This window comes from Aulostomus chinensis, chromosome 21 (assembly GCF_037954235.1).
Source record: "Aulostomus chinensis isolate RoL2024-O1b breed Wild chromosome 21, RoL_Achi_v1.0, whole genome shotgun sequence".
In the NCBI taxonomy this organism is placed as follows: Eukaryota; Metazoa; Chordata; class Actinopteri; order Syngnathiformes; family Aulostomidae; genus Aulostomus; species Aulostomus chinensis.
In genome coordinates this window covers 16,824,072-16,844,034 of record NC_141340.1, presented here as the reverse complement: position 1 = coordinate 16,844,034, position 19,963 = coordinate 16,824,072, and the positions used below count along the sequence as shown (strand labels likewise).

The following is a 19,963-nucleotide window of genomic DNA, read 5'->3' as shown; positions in this document are numbered from 1 at the left end:
CTGGCCCCCTTTTCCCAGCCCTGCCAACCAATATTGCAGACTCTACCCTTCCCACTCCTCTCCTACTTTTGCTGCAGTATGATGCATTTAAAATGTACTTGCCAAAAGAAAATACAGAAAGAAATATTTACAGAGAAACACACCAGCCCAAAAATAAGACAAAAACACAAACGATATCCATCAAAGAATATTTAACCCTGTCGAAGGTTTAGGCTCTTTTGTTTCATCTGATTGACAATCAGTGTGACAGCAGAAGACTCAGAATGGGTCTTCATTTTTGCATCTGCACCAAAAGCTCACACACACGTGAAAAAAAAACCAACATAAATTGATGGAGATGGAGCATTGATGGAGGAGGTCAGTCAGCCACAAAGCAGATAAACAACACCTCATTAGGCATGTTGAGGGGAGTCTTGCAAGCCAGGCCAATACATTGTTGTTGGCTAGCATGCTTACAGCGCCCTGGGCAAAGCCTCTAACATTTAAATCTGATATGATTGGAAAGCAATGATCACGTTATCCACCGGAGTGGGCATGAATAATCACACAGTAGTTTGGGGGGTAATGCACTCCCCTTCACTCCCCCATTCTCCACTGGATGCAGACACGGACAGTGATGCACACATTAACAGACTTCCTTGAAATAACAGGGATGTCAAGCTGCCTAGGGCTGCTTTTCATCCTTTGCATGCATGCACATTGCTATCCATTCATGGGATTAAAAGGGCTATATAGCAGGCAGTCTACCATCCTATAGGGACTAGCCAATGATTCCTGAGAGGCAGGATAACCAGCACACTGTACTGCAGTTTCTCTGCAACGGGTTTAGGGTATTCAATTTCCTTTCCATTACACACTTGCACACTTTCAGTCATTCTTGCACTAGAAGTATTTATCTCAGTCTCTCCTTCAATCCTCCTTCTTTCCCTATATTAGGCCATCCTAGTTTCCCTTGGCTCTGATGTTAATGCACTCCCAATCAGAGTGTCCATTAAGCAGACGTGCACTCCACATTCATCAGACTGTCCAAAAGCCTGCATGCAAATGAGCTCAAATTGCAGCATCCCACAAACTCCTTGAAATCTCCTTAGTGGGAGAACATGAGTGTAAGACGTCCATGTCTGAGGAATGCAAAAAAGGTGAGTGTTTGCCTGTCCATTTCATGCCAATGAAAGCCACAGATATAACCATTACAAAGGGATAATGTTTTGATGCAGTTGGGAAATTTGCTATCTAAATTGTATGCATGATCTGATGAAAAAAAACAACTTATTTTTTATCCTGAAATCACTGTCAAAACTTTTGCAAGACCTGCTCAAATGAGACACATAACAGATCTTTCACTTTCTTTCCCTTCCTCCCTTTTGACCGCTAGGCATTTCATATCACTCCATTTTGATCTTTACAATAAAGTTTGCTTGCGTACCCAGTGGGACACAGTCACTCACACCTCAGTTTGTTGCCATCTCCAACTTTCCAAACCTGTTATGTGGATTGTGAGAGAACAGAGAGAAAGAAAGGAAAAGAACAGTGTAGACGTGTGGGTGTGAGAGCTGTCACAGATTTCAGCAGAATAATATTTGAGGTATGGTGTATGAGAGTTGTAAAGAAAGAAAGACAAAACTTGAGAATAGGAGAGTCAGTTTTGGTTAAATTCACTTTTAGTTAGCCCCATGCCAATTAACCTACAGGTGGTTACTTTTTCAAAGTGACACAAAAAGTAAGAGGACATGCACTGGTGGACCTAACCACTACTAACCACGGGGTTTTCAGCACAGATGTCAGACGTACCACAAATACAGAGGCTACTGTATGAGTAAGGAGCCAACTAGACTGCATCTCACAGTCAGCACAGAGCGAGTGACAGGTAATTGAGCTGTAGCTTTTGTTTGTAAGAGCTCTATAGCGATGCAGGCACTCCCTCAACCAAAAGCTAGTAGGATTTTTTTTTTATTATCATGACTGTCAATTGAATTATTACAAAAAAGGTCTTTGGAAAACTGAACTGTTTTGATACTTGCACATCATGCACTGAAAACTTGGGCTTTTAGCATTTACATACTTGTAAATCCCCATCTCTGCAGCAAGGAAGCTGTCTGGGGCGCAATTAGGTCATCACCTTGCATCAGGCTGCTGCATGAGCATCAGAGAGGGTGAAGCTCAAAATTATTTTTGTGTTTGTGTGTTTTGTGTCAGAAAATGACAGACAGCTTGTTATTTGCAAGGGTTTTTTTCATCATCGATCATGCCAGGTGGAACCAAGATATGCAGTCAAGGGCCAACTTATCAACCGTTACAACACGACTGATACACCAGAGAAGGACATGGATAGACAACTTGAACACTTGCACAAAAACAACAAAGCAAAAACAAGAAAAGAAAAAAAGGCAACCTCGTCTCCATTCCTTGCATGAGGCTAGAGAATATTTCCTCAACAGCAAGGGTAAAAGGAAATCACTCAGAGGTTTCCAGAGGAAATTACTGACCTTCCAAGTGTATTCATGGACTCGCGGACCCAAAACACACGGAGAAAACAAGGCGTCGCTACATAATCCCCATCCTACGTATTTGTCTGATCAGGACTTACCTGAGTTGCAACCAGGTATTTACAGAAATAGAAGAATCTGACGAAACTTGAGCGCATTCAGTTTAATCAAAAACCCATTTCAAACATCCCGTTGACTTCAAGGTGAGGCGGAAACTTTTTCCGCATTTAGCATTCATTCTCAGGCCACTCTATTGTCTCTGAATAGCTTGATTTTATTCTCGTCTTTTTGTTGTAATCTTTTCCAATGTGTTCAGTCATGGTATCTCTGGACTGCATATCAAACTCAGCTCCAGGTACTGAACTAGCTCTTTGAATGAGACACTGACAGGCAGGGGTTTGCATCAGCAACTTGACCTTTGGCGGTGAGCCATCCACCAATGCAGCCGAGAGATTCTTGTTACTGTGGTACAGTGTTGTGATGATAGCTAGCAAACAGTATGCAGGTTTATTTGGGTACATATTCTACTGACACGGTCGCCCATCAGTCAAAAAAATATTCTCATCAGTTAACCAGTGAGCTCAAAGCTCTGAAATCTCTACCCTGAGAGTCACAGAGATATGCCGGTGAAGAAGCAGGCTCTTTGCATTCTGAAGGCGCATGGCCCGATGTTAAATCCCTGGATCAGGCGGGAGTGTCAGCAAGGCCTGCCATGTGCCAACTCTTAAGTGGTGGTGGCACTCAAAGATAATGAAGAGCGATGATGAGACCACAGAGGGCATGCCAAGGGCTCACATGCGCTCCTACAATCACCTACCAGCCACCTTTCAGGCTGAGCACAGTCCCTCAAAAAGATTTGCCAGTGGCCCTTATTGCATGTCACAGTGTGAAACCTGTGGCCAATATTTCGCCTTTCACGGAATGACCTGGCTCACCTCTCTGTGTGTGCTCCTTTAAACATGTGTGTAACTCCTAATATGTTCTCACACCTGGTGCGCAGCAGATTGTAAACCTGTGCGAGTCATTATGAATTTACACAGCAGGATTCAGTGACAGGTGAAAAGAAAAAAAGGTGAAAATAATGGAAGATAAGTGAGCTCTTGGCATTCCTTAATCGTGACCTCAAAACACACTTGTCGTCTTTATTGTTCATTACTGAGCCATACGCTTTGATACGCTAACTAATCCAATTAAACTAATCCACATGAAAACAATCTACGGTTCGCACCCCCTCCAACGTTAATTTATGACATATTCTAATGTGCACAGAATTGAAATTAATGTGACCCCTCCTAACTAATTTCCTAGAGATATTAAATAGATGCCCACAGGGTCTTTATTATCACCAAGAATCTCTCTACACGTTCTCTTAATATTGTCAAAGTCCATGGCTTAAGTAGTAAAAGTGAAAGCATAATTATTTTTAAATATTATTTCAGCATTTTTTTGCCCATTCGTCCTCAGCGGATGCAAGATTTATTTAACAAGTTGGAAGAGAAACATGAAAACGAGAAAAGTTGGGTCCTGGTTTAAATTCGCCTTAAGTGAATGATGTGATAATGCAGTGTAAAATACAGCAGAGACTTGCTAAATAAATGTTGTATCCTTAATTTTAATTAGCGAATTGAACTCTCGTGCTTGAGAACCTTTTCCCAATTAATGAATAATTAAGGGACGCTAAAAGCAGAATTGTGCCACCTCTTATGGCTTACCAAATTAGTGTACCCCTGAATTCCTGCTGCCACACGATGTGTCCACCAGCTAGCGGCAATAAATCTACCCTGAAGTCCAATTTATAATCTTTCCAACCCAAACCCAAATCATAGCATCACATTAGCACCAGTGAAGGCCCTCAACAAATGCTGAGCGTGTTTGAATAGAAGAAGCGTGCACATAGGGGATTATGAATAAAACATGTTGCCCTTATTAAAAATAATCTGGCTCCAAAGTGCCAGGGGCCCTTGAGGTCGATATCACCCACCCCCACCCCTTCACCTTCTCTATCCCATCTCACAGGGTTCAAGGAGAGGAGTCCCTGATTAGCACTGCAACACCCACAGAATGCATTCAAATTTCTCTAAGATCCTGTGGGGAGTGTGTTAAGTGAAGCGAAATACAACAGACGGCACTCACAGAGTGGTGTTGATCATGAGTTGAAATGCTCTGTCTCATTCTTACCTGAACATCTCACCCAGGCCCTTCAGCATGCCTTTCTTCGCTTTGTTCTTATCCTTGTCTTTCTCCTTTTCTTTATCTCGCTCAGGTTTCTTCTTTTCAAAACCCCCAACCTTGTCCCGATCTTTACGCCTCTCGTCTTTGGAGAGGTTTCCCATGATGAGGTCGGCGCTGGTGGACATCGACTCCCCACCTGATCGGGAACTTCCCTCTGTGTCCTCGTCCACTGGAGTGATGAGACATGGAGAAAAATATAGCAGAGGAGAGCAGAGTGTGTTAGATATAGACAGGGAGAGACACAGGGAATTATACACACACAAACACAAGGATTGACAGAAAAATAATGTCAGACAAATATTTTCCACAGATTGTGCTTTTTTATCAGTTACAAAGCATCACCTCTTTCTCCTGTATACATCACAAAAACCATTAATGGAAAATCTCTGCCCCACAAGGAACGGCAGCTTTGAACAAAACACACTGAATTTAACTGCCTCATTAGAGCAGAATATATTTACATTTTACACCCTTTGAGAATACTTAGTCAGTCGAACCTATTTCCACTTATTGGAAAGCCTGAAGTTACTTCAAATGTGTACATTTCACACAACTTGTTTAACAAAAAAAAAAAAGTGACCAAAAAGTGGATGATCTAATAGTCTTGTGAATCTAGTTCTTAATTAATGTCTGAATTAATTTCAACCCAGACGTCAATTTGAAACTCCTTAGGTGAGGTAGGCCTGATTAAACTCAAAGTTTCCGTAACATCTAATTAGAATTGATGTGCAAAACGTAATTAATCTGTCAGTAATTATGAATTTGAATAATCTTGAAAAAGGCTCCTGGGATCTTAATTGTAAATGTGGTGTACACTACAGTCGGCATAGCTCCTGTCTTCCCTCTATCACTCACTCTGAGGCGTGAGGTAGATGTCTTTCAGATTGCAATTTATTCGTCTTGCGTGTCATCGTCTTAGTTGCGCATTTCTACCTTCATCGTAGAAGAAAAAAATGGGGAAACTGAGATGATGGTGGATCTTTCATGTTCAGGATTTGGGCTGTGGACGAAAGGAATGGCAGAATTCATATTTCACGAATGAATGGAGTCTGCTTTTTTTCACTGTGCGGCAGAAAGAGGCCAAACCGGCAGCTTCAACCTGCTCGTTTATGCAGCTCATTGAGGCCCCCCTAACTGTGTCCAAATCCACAACCGGTAGAAGGACTGGTATCAGCTTTATTAGTCAATCCGCTGCTTGATAATCATTCACTTACACTGAGAGCAACTGCAGCAAATAACAGCTGCAGGCTGGCTATCTAAATGACTGAGATTAGCAGAAGCGCAAATGTTGCTTCTGCTTAATGACGGCAAGCTGAATTTAACAGAGGATTGTAGATTATTATTATTATTATGATGATGAGGATTTCCACAGTGTTGTGTTGTGTATCAGTTGTCTATCTGTAATGCACTTATTCTTTAAAGCACTTTGGTCAACCGAAACGGTTTGTAAAAGTGATAACTTAAACTAGGGCCTCCCAGCGGACAGTCGTGTATTTTTTGCGTGTGCAGGTGCATGTGTACAGATGAGCTTCTTGGTCTTGGTATGACTTTGTACAAATTGCACAGAATTAGAGGATAGCCAAGCAAAGGGATAGTTATGTTGTTCATTAAATTAGTCTTTTTTTTGGCTTCGTATTGTGTAAGAAGGCAGGCCGCACAAAAACAAATATATGCTTTTTCTCATAATTTTAATCAGTGTCTGTCATCAAATTCGGATTAAAACCAAGCAAGGAAAAAAAAAGGTGGTGTCTTTGGTTAAAAACACGTGGAAAGAGAAAATCCAAGGGGATGTAATGGAACTAAAAAAGAAAAGCGCTGCTTGATGGGGGCACTGATCTGCAAGTCCATGAAGCTGAACAATAATTTACAGTGAAAGATTTTTTTCTTTTTCTTTTTTTGTCACTTTGGAAACTTTCATTTAAGCTGGACTGTCATTTAAGGTTATGAAGGAAAAATAAAAACCTTGTCTTCTTACAAAAAATGAAAGAAAGGATTTTTGACCAAGAATGCAGATTTTCCTTTGTCTTTTTTGGAGGATAACTGCATTTTACCAAGCAGGATATCTTGTGGGGACACATTTTCTTTAGGTGATGCCAAATTCTTATTTTATGTAAATAAAAGTCTGGGAGCAGGGGAAGGCAGTGGCTTATCTGTCAACTTTGACTATTAACCTCAGTGACGAGCAAAACTGGCTGCTTTTATCTAAATTGAAAAACAGAGTTATTTGAATATCATGGGGGAGAATGCAATATACCGCTGCAGGGGAAATCGGCTGCTTTCCCCATTTTTCTTTGCTGAGATAAGACTGTATTTAGTGGCTTGCCAACAGAGCTTATGAGAACAAAGTGTTTCAGGCAAATAATTCCCTCTTTTTCAAATGTTCCTCATCTTTTGTAATGGAATCCTTTGGCGAATGGAAATTTATATATAGCAATTACTCTTGTGGTGTTGCAGCGTTATTACCTGTCAGAAAAATGTAAGGCGTCTGTCTCTCTATACACAACCCGTGTCTTTTTATCATCCGACACCAAGTAGGGATGAATATACTCACTCAAATGGGAAGCCTCTCCTTTTCGAGGTTGTTTTTCCAAAGTTTGGAATAAAGTCATGTGATTTTAATTTTAGTTCTACTCAAGTATACACAGATGAAGATGAATATATATATATATATATAAATATTAGGACCCATGACAGATAAGTGGTATAGAAAATGGTGAACACAGGCGTGCACCAGAAATACACTCAACTATCCATACCATACCAAACAAAGCTCTGGCCACCTGACTGAAGAGATACACAAAGGAGGTTGAGGCCAGGACAATAAACAAGATGTTCTCCACTGAACGAGCCAAAGTGTTCTCTCAGTTCTCAGTGGCAGGGGAGTAACAACCAACCAGGCCCATCAAGAGCTGAGATTGAAAAGTACTAGGGGGGCATATGGGAAAGATTCCAAAGCGGGGCAACAATCAGCCACCTGCTCTACATGGATGACATCAAGCAGTAAGCCAGGAATGAGAGAGAAATTGACTCACTGATCCACACCACCAGGATCGACAGCAACAACATAGGGATGTCATTTGGATTGGACAAATGTGGCCGGATGGTATCAAGTAGAGGAAAGATGATCAGAACTGAAGGTCGACCTACCATAAGGAAATATAGGTGACATCCAGAACAGCTACAAGTACCTTGGGATCCCACAGGCTAATGGAAACCATAAGGAGGCAGCACGGAAGTCAACCACTACCAAATACCTCCAGACGGTAGAACAAGTACTGAGAACGTCAGCTGAACAGTAAGAACAAAGTCTGAGCCATCAATATGTACACACTGCCTGTCATCAGATACCCTGCTGGGATCATTAAGCTGGCCAAAGGAGGAGATAGAAGCCACAGACGTCAAGACCAGAAAGCTCCTCACCATGCATGAAGGGTTTCACCCAAAGTCCAGCATCCTGAGACTGTACACTAAGAGGAAAGAGGAAGGACAAGGACTAGTGAGCATCAGAGCCACTGTCCAGGATGAAACATCGAAAATCCAAGAGTCCATCAAGAAGATGGGCCCTCGGGACAAGCTGCTCAGTGAATGCCTCAGACAGCTGAAACCTGATGAGAGCGAGCAGGGAGAGGAGCAGAAGTGGACGGACAAGCCCCTACTCGGCATGTACATCCACCAGATTAAGGAAATGACTGATATCAAGAAGACCTACCAACAGCTGGAATATGCTGGACTGAAAGACAGCACAGAGGTCATTTTCTTGGTGGCAAAAGAGCTGGCCCTCAGCAAAAGCATCATGGAGGCCAAGGTCTACTACACCAGATCAGACCCAAGGTGCAGGCTGTGTGAGGACGCTCATGAGACAGTCCAACACATACTAGCGGGGTGTAAGATGCTAGTCGTAGAAGTGTGCATGGAGAGGCACGACCAAGCAGTGGGGATAGTATACAGAAACATCTGTCCCCAGTATGGACTACAAGTACCCAAACCCCAATGGGACATACCACCAAAAGTAGTTGAGAACAACATGGCTAAGGTGCTGTGATTGACAACCTGCAACTGGCGAACCAACCAGACACAGCAGTGGTGGAAAAACAGCAGAAGAGGGCATTGGTGATAGATGTGGTGATACCAGCTGACGCCAACATCAGGAAGAAATAAAAAAAACTGGAAGGTCTCTCGTACGTAACTGCCCTGACAACGTCATCATTACACAAAAAAGGGCGCCAGAACACACAACAAAACGACAGCATGGACGTCGTCGAGTTGAACGATAGCACTGAAAGGAGTGAAATCGCTGCCTTCAGAGCGTCTCTGGGACATCATCAGGAAGACGGATCTTATGGCAGAGGCCAAAACTTTATTGAGAGATGAGTGAGCAGCTGTCACATCGCAGCCCAGCCCAGCCCAAACACCTGTGTTCATCCGCGTTTTTGGTGCAGTGTGAAAGGGGCTTTAGAGGACACATGGAAGAGGTTGACATAGAACCACCCTACAATGGTGAGAGGGACACTGCTCTATACACATACTTTTAATCATTTAATATTAGACATATTAAGTGCAAAATGGATGCAACAAAGTGTACAAACAGGAGAAATATCTATTTGCACGCAATCCGTTGAAAAACATGGAAATGCACTTTAAGAGTATGTAAGCTCCAGAGAACACTCTCTCTCACAAACTCCCTCAACATGAACTGTGTGAATGTTAATGTGGGAGTGTAAACTTGCCACTTACTGTGTATGTGCTGTGGAACCCACGCCTCTCTAGCAAGCGGGGATCCCTAACCTAGTTTACTTAGGGAATCCTGCCACTCAGAACAGGCTCCGCAGAAATAAACTCGATGGCCTACATCTCACGTAATGAATTTCAATGTAAAAAAAAATTCCTGCTATCTTCCCCTTCAAATGATTGAAGGACACACTTTTGGATCAATGTGGATGTCTTGTCTCACTGTTAAGAAACAAACATTTTGTTATTTAAATAACACAGAAAATGTCTACACACTCACATGTGTCCAAGCTGGTCTCCTCCTCTGCTGAAGCGACACCCGGTTTCTCATATGATTTGTCAATAGCAGCTCGGAAACTGTCATTGCAGCCACGACCTCTGAAAGTTTGAGAGCGTGGCCTGTGGATGTTGACCTCACCATTCAGTGTTGCCTCGCCAAACGCTGTCTGGAGGCTTTCAAGGGAACTGGACTTTTTCAAGCCCAGTGATGGTCCTACCTCTGGTTCCGAAAAACCTGTGGGAAGAGTAAACTGAGTCACTGAGGCTGACTTCCCCCCACATAAACACATTCACACGCGCACACACATGTGCGCATATACACACACTCTGAAAATTAACATGAAAGATAAATATTAAACTACTGTAAGTGATGATGAGGTATTATTTTATGAATACAAAATATTAGATAACTCTAAAGCCGAAGTTATTTCAAGAAAAGGTGGTCCTCGATCTCTTTTGCCTTTAATTCTGTCTCTGAGTCTGACAAAGAGAGAAGACATGCAGACTTAACCTGTTGTTCACATACACATATATATAAATGGACAGACAGACAGACAGACAGACAGACAGACAGACAGACAGACAGAGATAGATAGATAGATAGATAGATAGATGATAGATAGATGATAGATGATAGATAGACAGACAGACAGACAGACAGACAGACAGACAGACAGACAGATAGATAGATAGATAGATAGATAGATAGATAGATAGATAGATAGATAGATAGATAGATAGATAGATAGATAGATAGATAGATAGATAGATAGACAGATAGATAGATAGATAGATAGATAGACAGATATGGTTGATGAGGGATGTATATCTTTCATCACTTCATCATATATCCCTGATGAAGTGATGAAGTGGCTGATAGGCCAGCTGTGAATACAACAAATTAAATGCTGAAGTGTCAACCTCTTCAGCAACGGAGGTAGGCCAGGGGCAGCAGTAATCATTTTTCCAATGCTCGCAGGAGGTTTGTTTAGGGTATGTGAGTGGAGCGTGACTCAAGTATTGGTATTTCATTTTGTTAGGAAGCGTTTGTCAGTTCCCTGTAGGTCTTACCTTGCCAGGTAGTTGGTAAGCAAGCAGACTGCTTGATTTTCTGTCCCTTCCCTTTTACTCTACCCTGATTCAGTTTGCTGCTAGGGGCTATCAAACATTGGATGAATTTTATGTGCTATTGACAGCACCGGGTAGATTTAAACTGAGGTAGTGGAAATGTTCAGAAACAATGAACAAACACTTGTTTCATTTGCTTTGATGGGCTGTCTGAGGTTATAACACATGCCTGAACAGAGAAGTACTCTGACATTACGACTCCCTGTGGTCTGCATATCTAGTGTGCGCAACATATGTTTAGAGGTTGTGCTGATGTTTCTTCTGTGGTTTCACTTGTTTTAAATAAATGTGTCCACCAGCATTTTCCTGTTGGTTTTCAAAAGCAAGTGTTTTCATAAGACCTTACTTCTTCTCAAACCACACGCAACACATACAGTCCTTTAGGGGGAATTCCTAATAGGCAATATAATACAGCAAATAATGCAGCATCACATATTTGGGACTAGTCTCCCAGAGATCTCAACAGTCTTCACCTCCCGCTGCCTATGCTGTGCGAAATCCTACAGGACCAGTTTCACCCAGCACACCATCTTTTCCGATGGCTGCCCTCTGGTCGAAGAGACCAATCTATCTGGTCCAGAACTAGCAGATCGACTACCAGACTCTATCCACAGGCTGTCAGGCTTCTCAACGAACAACCTGCCCCCTGCAGTCCCCATCCCCAACCCTCTGTGATATAACTCTCACTTCAACACTGCTACAATAACTGTGACCTATGGTGTGTCCTAAATCGCATACTTCCATACTGCATACTTAAAATTTTGAGTATACTCAACTCAAAATGGAAAAAAGGTATGGATAATATGTGACCCGGATGATGTACTAAAATTGGTCAACATTTTGAGTACGCCACTATGCACTGTATATGTATATACACTCGCCGTACTCATTTCATCGATAAAAATGGTGGCGGACAGCCGTGGTGAGACTCGGTCAACACTGACTTGTATGGAGTCATCTTGACATTAAATAATGGGGACAAGTTTGAAATTCTGTGTGGACACGGGTTTGAAGCACTAAAATGACTCGTCACCCAAATGTTTTGCTAAATAGATCACACAAATGAACTCTACATACCGGTGCACCTCCAGCCAACAGAAGGAGGACGTTGTGTTGTCGGCGCCAATTATGGCGTAACAATGCGCGATTGGAAATCAGCAAACAAGCACAGGCAAAAGGTGGCGGTAATTAGCTGATGCTGATGCGGTGCTAGCCGCTCACAAATCAGCACTTCGTCCCACCCACTAAACAACTATGATTGGACTGTTGCACTATGGAACTAATGCACTTTGGGATATCCTTATTTATTTATTTATTTATTTATTTATATTGCAGTTTGTTTATTGGGATTTTTTTTTTGTGTGTGTGTATGTTATCTGGTATTTGTATACCAGTGGTGTAGCTCCAAACTTAATTTCATTTTTTTCATCTCCATGTGAGCAATGATAATAAAGATCTATTCTATTTTATTCTAAAATTGCAGGTATGAATAGATTATGAAAAGGTTACTTAGGAGTTGTGGCTTGTCTGTTTTGTTGGCTGAACCATGCTACTCTTCAAATCAAGCAAACCTGCACAAGGCTAAAAGACCAGCTATTATCCTGGTTTTAATTTTAGTAAATTATTTTTTATATGCCACTAAAGCTCTCTGGTTGCAAAAACAGAAGACAAAGTTTACTGCTGGCTTCCCCTCAAGAGGAGGGCTACTTCCGATTCCTATGACAAATTTGAACGGTATAACTGTCAAGCATAAACTGTCTTGTAAGACAAACACAATTAAAGTAAAGATCATGGAAATTCATTTGTTGTATGTAATCTCATCATGTGAAGGACAAGATAGGACAGGCTCAAGAAGAAGAAAAAAAGGAAACATATGCAAGTAGCAGGGGAATGTTGTAACCTTTTATGCTATGTGGTGAAACTCAATCAAATCAGCATAAATTCCATGTAAATTCAGGGGTTTTTTTTTTTTTCAAGCTTATGGGAAAAGCCTTCCTACAGCCGACGCGCGTAAGCCAGGGTGCATGTTTGACACAATGGGATTGCAAGTGAGAGCCGCACAGGATGCAACAGTTCAAGGGAACCAAAATGACATCTGCTGTACTCAGAAACAGGGAATTATCCTCCCACTCAGTATTCCACATCACGATCCTCCTTGCCATTGTTTCTAGTCAGTGTGGTGAATGAGAAGAACCAAGGGAAAAATACATTGGGAGAGCAAAGAAGCGAGAGAGCAAGAGAGAGAGTTTGCCCATTGACCAAGGCTGCCTAAAACCTGCCTTTGTTTTCATCAGAAGATGGCCCAGCTCTCCTGGGAGTGTTTGACGGACAGCTTTCTGTATGCCAGTCTATTATGTGATTCCTATCACACAACAGAAGCCTCGGTGCTGGGCTTCTCATCTTTCTCTTATTCAGAGGCATGAAAATACATATTTCCCCATTGCATACAGACATGGGTTTGTCACCCTCAACACGTCTGGAGGAGAAATGAAAATCATCAAAATGATATACACAAAAAGAGATAATCAAACCAAATTGTTAGGAGATGCACCTGAAATTGTGCCATGGCCAAAACAGGGGGGAAAAAAGCAAAAATGCTGGGTGCCGTAGCCAGATTAAGGGCAAGGACAGTGAATTGGAGAAAATCCATTGCCATTAAGAGTTAAAGGGGAGTTATGGCAAACTCCATGAATAAATCAGCAGCAGTTATTACAGGAACAGGAGCCCATAGTATAATTAGAGCAGCTAAAACTATGGTCCTTAGTCATTATTCACCACAGACCCTTGCATGTAAAGATCTGTGTACAGACAGGGGCTCCATTACACATAATTTATTCAAAGAGTCAAGGCTTTAAGCAGGGCGGTAAAAGGGTAATTATGGTAAAAATAGCCTCCAAGGTGGTCGAGTAAGGCCATATCCAGGTGTCCCGGTGGAAGAAAGGTGCCCCTAGGTCCTATGGCTATTATGTCTCTGCCAGTTGTGGAGCCATTAGCCCAACAGAGGACGTCCTCCATGTGCTGAACATGTGTCTCATCATTAAGGGGACTTATGATTAACATCTCAATAAAGGATGCTTGATTCTTTGCAATGACTGAGTCGCACAACCAAATTAAATTCCATGTCAGCCTACTTGCTGTTATAGCAAAGCTATTAATTTGCCTTGGAAAGCAACTCTCATGCCAAGCCTGGCAACCACTGAATCAGCAACTGACTTGGCAGCAATGGAAACTCACAATTATGGTAAGTCATTTGATCGTCTGTGTTTTGCCACCATGGACAAATATCAATGAAAACATAGTCTTTTACAGGCAGTGAAGCTACCCACAGTTCCAGCCTTGTACAGTATCTAATTAAAACTATTAAGAATCAAAATATACACAAATGTATCACGATACAGCAGACTCTGACAAAATTTCAAGAATATTCTATGTTCCTAAGCTAATATACTTAAACCTGAGCAATAAAAGGCTCTGATAAATCAATTCAATGAGTCACAGAGTTCAATCACGACAGTAAGTGTCTCACTCCTGCAGAGCTAACTCCTTTGCCTGACCCTCTTTAGACCTCCAGGAGTAACGACTTTTTCTCCAGTCATTTGCACTGCAGAATAATCAAAATGGCACAGTTTCCCACATTCTTTGAAGAGTCACTCTACATGATACAACCTTTTCTTTTGCTCATGCTATATTTACCTCAATCAAGACTCTCCTCTATGGGCATCTGAAGGTGTGAAGATCACATAGCCAATAATGGTTGCTTATTAGCCGTTATAGAGGAAGAGAGGACCTGCCTTTCCAACTCTTTCACTGACCGATTGATACGCTGAACAAACATAACGATTCATTGTGATAAATGTAACATGTATTGCACGAGTCTTGGAATGGTTCCTTACCGTCACTGATTCTTGTGCTTGAGTTTACCTCATCTGTTACTGGTAAAGGGCATAGACAAGCATGCGCGGTTAGTACCTTTTGTACCATTTTATCATGCACATGCAAAACAGGGAGAGACAGATTTAGAAAGCGCGGCATAGATGCTTGAGATTTTGATTTCAGTGGAGGACATATTACACCCTGTGCAAAAGCCTGTCAATCACGGCAAGTGAGGCATAGTTGTTGGAAAGTGGTAAGAAATTACTGCCAGACATGGTCTCACGTCATTTTCTTGCTATTTGTAACTTCACTCATGCAATCTTGTTCCCCATCTAAATGGAATGCAACCATCAGTGTTGGATCATTTTTGCATATTTCAACACTGATGAGTTTAAAGAGAGAAAATGCCTAGGCTGATGCAATTTATGATGATGTGGAAAACTATTTTTAAGACAGACAGACAGAAATAATCAAATGAAAGAATATGGATAGCAATGCTGAGTATGTTAAGTTTGTAGTCAAGGTAGCATGGAAAAAGAGAAGCTTTATTAATAAGTTAAAGAAATGAAGAGTGGCTTTTCTTACACCTGCTTCTTCAACTTAAGCTTGGCTCACACTGAAGGATTTTAAAGGTCTTGAACAATTTTGAACTCTGGTTGCATCTAACAGTAAGAAAATCTGTGAAGACTCTAATTTCTATTCATGCTCACACAACAAGTTTGGAAAATATGATGTATCACACACTGCAGGATACTGTAAAGATTTTCCTTCCAGGTGGCCCTCCTTTGAAGCCAACTAAGTTGCTGCTAGGGGCCCGGTGGCCACTAGGGGACCCTCAAAGCTGTGCATCATTTGCTGAATGTACCCTGACTTGACAACATAAGTACCCGCAGCGAACCACATAGCTTACTTCTCATCATAGGGCAGCATCACAGCAAAACACTTCAGGTTAAAAAAAAAAAAAAAAAACAACTCTGTAAATCACTGTGATGGCAGCTTTTCTCTGTTGATTGGACAGGTGTGGGGAGCACAGGTGAGAGAGAGTGCCTGTTCAAGAGTACAGACAACAGTGAGGTGAGTTAATGTGGATCTGTGAGTATATCTGAATCAATCAATTGTCTATTTTACATTCAATACACTTTATTAATCCGACCAAAATGTTTAGATGAATTTCAACTGGATTATGCAAACTGTAATTTTTTTTTTCAAATGCACAAAAAAAGGCCCCGTATCATTGGTACACTGGCAGCAGCACCATAACCATGCTGATACGTTCAAAGCAGAAGCAAGTTCTCCCCATCTCTTCTCTATGTCCAAGCAGCTGTGTTATGCCTGGCAAGAAAAATTATATGGGCTCTTGTGTCCTTGCCAAAAAATAACAAGCTGTTCATCCATCTCAGCTGTCCGTCACACATATATACCCATTACACCCCTGTCAGTCCTCTTGTTCATTTCTTTCTGTAGCTTCTGTTGTTGGGCACTGTCCAAGTCACATTGAAGTCATGTAATCATCTAGATTTTAGATCTTTAAGCATATCAAACATGTTTGATATTATTTGGGCACCCCTGATTTGCTTCCGAGCATACCAGGAGGGTTAAGATTGGAACTTCTCACACCTAACACTACCGGATCATATGGAAAGAGACTTGGTGCAGACTTAGCTCCAGACAGGAGAGCCCCTGCAATTTTCGGAGAGGACGTGTAGGACCCAAAATTAGCAAGATTACCTGTAGTGTGAGCCTAGCTTCACTTTTAAAGACAAACCAAAGGCTCTACCTGGGCCATGGCCTGGTACAAGGCTAAGATTTCTCATTTGCACACAAAAGTTATTTTTTTCAAAAAATGTGTTCACAGTTTGTTATCCATCCACACGACAGATGAGGCCTATCAACATGCTGATGAAACAGCATGATTAATGCACATGTGCGTCATGGACTGGTCTCAGTAAAACACAATGCCTCAGATGTCAGAAATGTTGACGGAATGTTTAACTGGAATGGTGCCTAGACAAATGTCCACAATAGCTGTTGCTCATCAATTCAATGTTCATTTCACATTGTTTCCCTGAAGTTGCAGTACATCCAACTAGCTTCAGAACTGCAGTTCATGTGTAACCACACCAGCCTAGCACCACCACATCTGGCTGCAAGACTGTCTGAGACCAACCATCCAGACGATTGATGCTGGTTTGCGCAATCAAAGACATTCTGCACTTACTTTGAAGGCATTCCTTTTTTTTTTAAGTAATTTTTTTCTATCCTATTGTTGTTTTTTTATAGGCTCTCATGGGCTTCTACTACTTGATACAGCCCATCTTTCTTTAAAAAAAGCCAGTTTGTTCCTCCTAGAATTTGAAGTCTACTGCTTTACAGAAATTTGAATGAATGATCTTGGTTAGGCTCCTCCTGGAACCATCACCTTGGAAGAGTTTGAGTGCACTAATGACCCTCCGAGCTATAATGTGGGGGGTATTTTGCCCCTGGTAAGGTCTCCCAAGGTGGACTAGTTCAGCAACAACAATCCATGGAGAGCCCGGCAGCTGCTAGCTCATCTGGGATGTTGTGCTGTAGTGAATGTCCCTTGAAACAGCTATCTTGTGTTGGTAGACAATATCCACGAGGTCTTGTGGGTGTAGTAGTGTACTGCAGAGGCAAGTATACACATACTCCACAAACAAACATACAAAAAATACAAAAAATAACACTGAAGGAGAGAGTCATGAGCCACTGCATCTGTGTGCGCCCCCATCTTAGATTTAGGGGGGCTTCAACACTCGTGTGGGCACGTGACACCATGACCTGAAGGGGTGTGATTGTGAGGAACTGCACGCCCAACCTGAACCAGAGTGGTGTTCTGTTACTGGACTTCTGTGAGAGTCACAGTTTGTCCATAACTAACACCATGTTTTGAACATAAGGATGTCCACCAGGACATCTTAGGTTGTAGGTCTATGATCGATTTCATAGTTGTATGTTCTGATCTGCGGCCATATGTTCTGGATACTCGGGTGAAGAGAGAAGCTGAGCTGTCAACTGCTCACCATCTGGTGGTTAGTTGGATCAGGTGGCAGGGGAAGACACCACGCAGACCTGGTAGGCCCAAACAAGTAGTGAGGGTCTGCTGGGAAGGCATGCTGGAAGAACATGTCAAGATGATCTTCAAGTCCCTCGACCGCATCCTGGGGGGAAGTGGACATTGAGTCCAAATGCACCCTGTTCCACTCTGCCGTTGTTGAGGTGGCTGTTGTGAGCTTTGGCTGCATGGCTGCTGGGGCCGTCAAGCTGAAGAAGGAGGCCTACAGGGTGTGGCTGGTCTGTGGTTCTCCAGGCAGCTGACTATTACCAGTCGGTTAAGCCGTGTGCGTTTGGAGTGGCAGACCGGGGTGGTGCTCCCCATCTTTAAGAAAGGGAACCAGAAGGTGTGTTCCAACTATCGAGGGATCACACTCCACAGCCTCCCAGAGGAGGGTTAGGTCGATAATCAAACCTCTGATCAAGGAGGAGCAATGTGTGTTTTGTCCTGGCTGTGGAACCATAGATCAGCTCTTTACCCTCCGTAGGGTGCTGTAGGGGCATAGGAGTTTGCCCAACCAGTCCACCATGTTAACCAGGGGTATCCCTTGGGGGGTACTCCAGGAGTAAGGGGTGGATTGCCCCTTACAAAGAGCAATTCAGTCTCTGTACCGAAGGAGTGAGAGTCTGGTTCGCATTTCCGGAAGTATGTCAGACTTGTTCCCAGTGAGGGCTGAACTCTGCCAAGGCTGCCTTGTCACTGATTCTGTTCATAACTTTTAGGGACGTAACTTCTAGGCACAGCTGGGTGGTGGAGGTTGTCGAGTTTAGTGGCGGGAGGATGTCATCTCTGCTTTTTGCGGACCATGTGGTCCTCTTAGCTCCATCAAATAATAACCTCCAGCTCCTGCTGGGGAAGTTCACAGCCAAGTGTGAAGCGGCTAGGATGAGAATCAACACCTCAAAGTCTGAAGCTTGTTCACTCTGGGGCGAGGGGGATGTCCTGCCTCAGATGGAGGAGTTTACGTATCTCGAGACAGACATGTTGATTGGAGCTAAACCTGTCCGTTGAGGTGAAGAGAGAACTCAGCAAAAGGCAAAGCTCTCAATTTACTGGCCAATTTCCAACCCTCACCTAGGGTCATGAGCTCTGGGTAATGACTGGAAGAACGAGATCGCAAATATGACTTTCCTCCACCAGGTCGGCTGGGCTCACCCTTAGAAATAGAATGAAAAGCTCAGACATTCGGGAGGGACTCAGAGTAGAGCCACTGCTCCTCAATGTCAGAGGAGTCAGTTGAGGTGGTTTGGGCATCTGGTGAGGATGCATCCTGGACGCCTCCTTCTGGAGGTTTTCCAGGCATGTCCAACTGGTAAGATGCCTCGGGGCTGACCCATGACATGCAGGAGGGATGATATCTCTTGGCTGGCCTGGGAACACCTCTGGAAGAGCTGGTGGAAGTGGCTGGGGAGAGGGCGGTCTAGGTTTCCTTGCTGAGGCTGCTGCCCCTGCGACCCAGACCCAAACAAGCGGGGGAGGAGGATGACAATGATCTTGGTTAGGGTCTTGACAGGCACAGTACATAGAGGTGGCCCCACCCCTCACACAGCACCACAGTTCCCACTTGGAAACCCTGCTTATTCTTCCCACTTACATCTCAGGTATATTAACTAACCAATGGATTCTATCACCTTGTCCTAAACAGAACTGATTAAGCCAGATGTCTCGGTCTAGCAATAAGTCTTTCATGGTTGTTATATAGAAGTATTCAAATTGTCAAGTAAATGCTGACAGCACTTTGGAACAATTAAGAAGCTTTTTGATACACTGATAAGGAGTGCATTTCCAATGATGACCCATCTAAGACCTTATCTAATTATATTATATATTGACACAATATAAAGGGAAATATGCTGATGCTCTACTTATTGCTTAGTGAAACCAAGCCAATTACTTTATATCTCTGCTAAGCATGTTTGTGTTCCCTCATTCACTTTGTAGAAAAGTTTGCTGGGAAAGGTTAGAGTAATCAAAAAGAGAGTGGACCCAACAGAAGTGCAGGCAGTGAACTGGACCTCTGCTAGCTGGTGGGAGAGTCAGTGGTTTCTACCAGTCTCTGGGCTCTCTGTGGAGGAGAGTAGTCTGTTATCTGTTACGATTAGTCAGTGATCCGAGAAAAGGCAGTGTCTGCGTCATCCTCAGTGGGAGATGCTCTGAACTTATT

At 42.7% G+C, this 19,963-nt stretch overlaps 2 protein-coding genes across 8 annotated transcripts in view; one reads left to right on the top strand and one right to left on the bottom strand.

Annotated features, from left to right (window-relative positions):
* Positions 1 to 19,963, bottom strand: part of LOC147241878 (partitioning defective 3 homolog) — a 390,131-nt gene that overhangs the window by 101,627 nt on the left and 268,541 nt on the right. For 6 of the 7 annotated variants that reach the window (XM_086192265.1, XM_086192260.1, XM_086192261.1 and 3 more), the window contains 2 exons: positions 9,727 to 9,960; positions 4,665 to 4,887 (listed from right to left, as the gene is read on the bottom strand). In XM_086192265.1, coding sequence (XP_086048391.1) covers positions 4,665 to 4,887; positions 9,727 to 9,960 — 457 coding nt within the window. Of the gene's footprint in view, positions 1 to 4,664; positions 4,888 to 9,726; positions 9,961 to 14,746; positions 14,786 to 19,963 lie in introns of all 7 variants that reach the window. The other variant, XM_086192266.1, reaches the window with a different exon arrangement.
* Positions 7,789 to 8,760, top strand: LOC147241882 (uncharacterized). The gene has a single exon (XM_086192308.1). It carries the CDS (start codon positions 8,140 to 8,142, stop codon positions 8,758 to 8,760), a length of 621 nt encoding a protein of 206 aa, XP_086048434.1. The 5' UTR covers positions 7,789 to 8,139.